This window comes from Schistocerca serialis, chromosome 8, assembly GCF_023864345.2.
Source record: "Schistocerca serialis cubense isolate TAMUIC-IGC-003099 chromosome 8, iqSchSeri2.2, whole genome shotgun sequence".
Classification (NCBI taxonomy): Eukaryota; Metazoa; Arthropoda; class Insecta; order Orthoptera; family Acrididae; genus Schistocerca; species Schistocerca serialis.
Genome location: NC_064645.1, coordinates 151,596,307 through 151,602,159, shown reverse-complemented (window position 1 = coordinate 151,602,159; position 5,853 = coordinate 151,596,307). Strand labels below are relative to the sequence as shown.

Genomic DNA, 5,853 nt, shown 5'->3' with positions numbered 1-5,853 from the left:
TGAATATTGACGCATTGGGAAACCTACCAAAACAATGTAGTTATCCTGTTTTATTTTTATTTTTCTCAATTCCCTTTGTATTCCGTTCAACTGATGTTCGAAATCTTTTGGCAGAATTAAAACGTCATCGGAAAATCTTATTTATCCTCCATGAATTCTAATGCAAAACCAAATTTCTATTTGTAGTTCGATTGATGCTTGTCGAAACCTAAGAGGGCAGCATGAAGTATTCATACTTGCACGCCATTCGGATAGACTTTGAAATCTATGACGATTTCATTATAAACTCTTCAAAGAGAAAGAAGCTCCAAACCATTTACTTGATGAAACTCAACCATTTCAGAACGCAGACATGAAGTAAATATATGAGACGAGTTGCATATATAGAAAAAAAGCTGTTTCTTGAAATGCCTATTATGGCCGTATGTTGAAATTCCACGTGACTGGTTCTATGTGGACAAATACGATGTTTGGTTGTAGCTTAGTGATGTTTCCTTATATATATTGGAAAGTGAACTCAGGCGGAATATGTGTGTAATTTTCGTGTTTATTGATCTGTTACAATGTACAATCTCACACACTTTGAATAATGGCAGACTGTCACTATCACTGTGATAGTGCAAGCGAGACCATACATGCAAGTCTGCTAGCTCTTGAAACTTTTGTTATCAAAAATTGTAATTACTATTACCCTGGAGAAAGACGTACGGCCGGCCGATATGGAGGAGCTGTTCTAGGCGCTTCAGTCTCGAACCACGCGGCTGCTACGGTCGCAAGTTCGAATCCTGCCTGGGGCGTGGATGTGTGTGATGTCCTTAGGTTAGTTAGGCTTAAGTAGTTCTAAGTCTAGGGGACTGATGACCTCAGATGTTAAGACATATAGTGCTTAAGCCATTTGAACCATTTTTAAAAGACGTACGGTAACGTCTAAAGCTCTATCTTTGACAATATTGTCGTTATCTACACTTTGTCTCTGAAAACTGCAAGGCAATCTAGTAAAACTTTATTATCGTTGTGATAAAATTTGACATGTAACAGTACAATTTGTATTATGAAAACCCTTGTTCCGACATTTTAGTATTCTGATAGAGAACAAAAACAGAACTTAATTACTCTTCCTACGAACCACGAAACATCAATTCTCTAGTATCTGACTGAGATTCAAAATAAAAATGGGCTTAATATACATGTAGAAAACTTACTGTGAGACGGTAACTAAATAAAAAAAAAAGTCTTAGAGCTAAAAATTGTCATCAACTTATAAATCAGAACTGTTACAATGAGATATAATTCTCACATGTAATTCGATCTACCAAGTTTCTTTTACCACTCTTTCTTACGGTGGGATGGTTTTGCGTAAAAGAATACTACGAGAATCGTACAGCCTGCAGTTGTACGTTGTCTTGCTACAACTGTGGAACCAGTAGAATTACATCATTACACACAGCCTCATATGTGTATATTTAATCTCTTATTGTAGTTCGTCGACAAGAATCAGTTTCTTATTTAAAAGTAGCATTCAGAAATGTAACACCAGGAACAAAAATATCTTCCGCTATCAAGAACCCTAAGCTTGCGTAGGAAGGAGTAAAATACGCAGCCACAAAAACATTTTACCACCTGCCTTGTGAACTGAAGGTGTTGTCAGATCACGAAAATCTCACAAACTGCAAACATTTCTGCAGGCCAACTCCTTTTAATCCACAGATGATTTTCTGAGTACTTACATTATGTAAGCATTGGGTTACATTCATCAAATTTTGTCGTAGACCAAGATAAGAAACAAACATTCAGATATTTAAATGGGCAGCATGTAGCAATATTTTCGCAGAGCATGTTCCTTATTTGAAAGCCTGCCGACGACTTCCACATCACACCGGTGTGTCGGGAATGTGATCCACAGAACACGCAAAATCCAAACTATCTTAGTCATTAAACGACGGAGGCAGTTAATTCAGTCATCGAAATTCCATACAGAGATAGTTGTACATACAAATGCAAGAAAGCGTACAGAACGTTTGCAGTCGTGGTACATGCAGGCCTATAAGAAACGATTGTTATACCTGTCATTTATCCATACAACGTATGATGTACAATGAATGACGAATTTTCTCTCTTGTTGCAGCGAATCTCATTTCGTTGGCCTCTGGGTACGTCGTCGGTTGGAACGCTGTGTCTCTTCCGGTGCTGGAAAGCAATGGGACAGCAGGCATGGAACAGCCGCTGGACAGGCCCCTCAGTAAAGGAGAGACCTCATGGATGATAACCCTCGTGACCCTCATCTCGGCAACTGGACCTTCTCTGTGCAGTCTCCTCAGCCATCGCTGGGGCTTCAAGCCAGCTGGATACGTGGCAGGATCTTTGGTGGTCCTGGGAGGTGTCATCGTGCTGCTGGCGCATTCCTTCCCAGTACTGATGTTGGGTCGGGTGGTCACTTGCCTTGGCACGGGCTGCACGGCCGTCGTGTCCACCACGTACATCAACGGGGCAGCCGAGGATCACGTGCGGGGGGCGCTGGGCACCTTCTTCGCTCTCATGTTCAACGCAGGTATCCTCATAGCATATCTCGTTGGGGCCACCTCTTCGTACCGCATAGTCTGTACTGGCTGCTTCGTCATCCCTCTGCTGTACCTGATCTGCTTCTTCTTCCTACCCGAATCGCCCCAGTATCTTCTGTCCAGAGGCAGAGAGAACAAAGCCGAGAAGTCACTTCGCTGGTTCCGCAGTGCTGGTCACGACGTCGCCCAAGAGCTGGAACGCCTTCGGGCTGATGCGGATGCTCGAACTCAAGATGACGGACGCACTCGGATGTCTCTCGCTGAGTTCCTGAGAGACCGCGCCTGTCGCCTGAGCACCATCACAGCGATCGTGCTCAACCTCAACCAGTCGCTGAACGGCAGCCCAGTAGTCCTCAGCTACGTGGTCCAGATGTTCTCGGAGGCGGAGAACGGCGTTTCGGCTGGATGGTCAGCAGTGGTCGTAGCGGCGCTCCAGCTGTTGGCCACTTTCCTGTCATCGGCGCTGGTGGACCGCGCTGGTCGCAGACCGCTGCTGCTGGCTACCAATGCTGGCATGGCCCTCTGCCTCGCTGCCCTCGGCGGGTACTTCTTCGCCAAGGACGGCCACATCGACGTGACCGCAGTGTGGTGGCTGCCCGTCGCTGCGATGTCGCTTCTGCTGGTGCTCAACGCTATTGGCATCGGCGCTCTTCTCTACGTGGTCATCAACGAGAGCTTCTCGCCGGAAGCGCTACCCATAGCCGTCTCTATCGGCTTCACAGCGCACACGTTCATCGTGACAGCCGTAATCAAGTCGTATGTTGTCCTGCTAGACTGGTTAGGACTCTATGGCTGTTACTGGTTCTTCGCCACTTGTTGCATCCTCAGTAACGTTTACATATTTTTCTTCTTGCCAGAGACAATGAACAGGCCCATAGCAGACATTATTTCCGAGCTTAGCGGGGAGACAAAGAAGAAGCAGAAGGAACTCCAGTCCTCTCCATACGACCGAGTCCCAGTAGCAGAGACGAAAACTTAGCTTACAGTAAAGTGTACAAACGAACCCTGAACACTATCAACTACTGGGTGACTCAGATGTCATTTGCCAATTCTACAACATATGTGGACCCTTAGCAGAATTGACGCATTGTCTTCTTTGGAAGAAAATGTGCTAGTAATTCTTGTATGACAAATTTTATTGTTCGTCTAGACTGCATACAATACTCAACTTTTGACCGATTCAGGTTCCATTGAACCATCCTGAATGTGTTGCCCACAAGGGTAGCTCGCCAAAGTCTATAAGCAGGTTTGCATGCAACGTCAAATATCGACATACCGTATGGTGTAGATATCTACCGGACCGTATCCATTCCAGAAGTTTCATAAATATTTAAAACTCCCTCAGATTATTATTCGCTCAGAAGTAAATGAGTAAGCAGCTATAAACAGAGAATTTTGAAGCATGTTGCCTGCTTAGAAGAGGACCTCTTATTGTCGCCATAATCGAGTTGCATATAGGAAGCTGTAATCAAATGAACGTGTGTAAATTCGAACATATAAATCTATACTGATATCCTGAGCTCTAAGTTCGACGATCAGTGTGCTACCGAGAGAACTACCAGAACACACCTCGGCTGCCATTAAAAAATTCAAATTGTTATAAGATCTATTTTTTTCGAAAACAAAGTCAATGAATTCTCGGTAAAGAAGGAGAAAATCAGCGTTTCGGTAAGAAACTTAGGACTATGGAGAATCGCCTGAAGATGCTAGTCACACAGCAGCATGAAAGAAACTCTTGTAAGTTCCGAAAGAATGGTGACAATTTCAACCAGTTAAGTTTTTTCTGAACTACCAGCAAAGGGCAGGTATTCTGTTTAGAGTAACAGATAATCATGCAATACACAGTTGCAACTTCTCCCATATATTCGCTACAATGCGTAGTCCTCAGAAGGGTACACGTCCTCTCCTTCAGAACGTAATATTGGTTCTTGATATATCCTCTGTAGCTAAAATAAACGACGATCGAGTCTACACTGTCACATGTGAGTTTTGGTACATCCATTGGAAAGCGTCTTTAGCTGCTCGAAATACTGAATCGTTTGTTGACATTCGGAATGATTGGGCTTTACAATTGTATTTGATACGAATATTGTGATGAGCTTTTTTAATACGTTATAATGTGTGTCGGATGACCCGGTCAGCAAATGAACACTCTTTCACAGTCTGTGTGCTATGGGATCACGTTGTATCCTGTTAATATTGCTATGGGGTTCCTTAAATTGATCAGAGCAATTAAATTTTGTGCAGCTCGAGTTTTTGTCCATTCGTATCGTGTCAGGTGGGTGATGGTTCAGACGCATTCTGGGGGAACTCCGTACCTTTACCCTGGTTTCAGGTTTTGGGTTCTTCTTTAAGGTTAATATTGGAAGGTTTCCCTTAAAAGCAAGACCTTGACTGCTCCTGCTTCTCATTCGCGTCAAATCTGACCCTGTACCCCATCCATAACGACGTCGTCGCCGACCAGGTGCTAAACTCCAGTTTCGCTTTCTCTCCATATCTTTTCTATTTATTTAATACACTTGTTGAACCTAAACTAAAGAGAGGGAGAGAGAAAACAGGATCCTTTGATTTCCTAAGTAATTTACATAACGGGGTATTATGCTGATATTGTTTCTGTATTCTGTACGACTGCAAGCATTTATATGAGTATTCCACGTGGTTATCACTGAATGCTTTCAGATTGTTGAACTTGGGGTAGGTCAAAGGCAGAAGACTCCACATAATTCTACTCTACTTTATTAGGATGTCCTTTAGTAAGTAAAACACATTTAATGGAGCAGTGTCTATAATGACCTACGCAGCCAGATGTCAGCGGTATCCGTCTTATTTCGTGGCGTAGTCGAGTAAATACGAATGAAAAGTAACACTACCTGATGCCACACAGTCAGTTGCAGTATAGTCCCCTCCCGGTAGCTGAGTGGTCAACGCGCAATCCTAAGGGCCCGGGTTCGATTCTCGGTTGAGTCGGAGATTTTCTCCGCTCAGGGACTAGGTGTTATGTTGTCCTAATCATCATCATTTCATACCCATCGACGCGCAACTCGCCGAAGTGGCGTCACATCGAAAGACTTGCACCCGGCGAACGGTCTACCCAACGGAAGGCCCTAGTCACACGTATAGCTAGTTGCAGTATGAAGTTACAAAAATGCTGACTACCTTCGGTGACTTTTCGAAACAGTTGGAGTGAATGAACTTTTTCCTTCTTGTCATTAAAGATCCGGACAATATTCGTTAGCATTCAGTAAACATCACCTTTCATACGCTGAAATACTGTACTTTGCTGCTGGAAACATTC

At 43.6% G+C, this 5,853-nt stretch overlaps 1 protein-coding gene across 1 annotated transcript; it reads left to right on the top strand.

Moving 5' to 3' along the window:
• The first annotated feature begins 2,211 nt into the window (after positions 1–2,211).
• LOC126416893 (facilitated trehalose transporter Tret1-like) lies at positions 2,212–3,537 on the top strand. Its single transcript, XM_050084777.1, has one exon. It carries the CDS (start codon positions 2,212–2,214, stop codon positions 3,535–3,537), a length of 1,326 nt encoding a protein of 441 aa, XP_049940734.1.
• Positions 3,538–5,853: the final 2,316 nt, after the last annotated feature.

Coding starts and splice junctions, on each gene's coding strand:
- LOC126416893 (XM_050084777.1), top strand. CDS start 2,212: ATGGAACAGCCGCTGGACAGGCCCCTCAGTAAAGGAGAGACCTCATGG.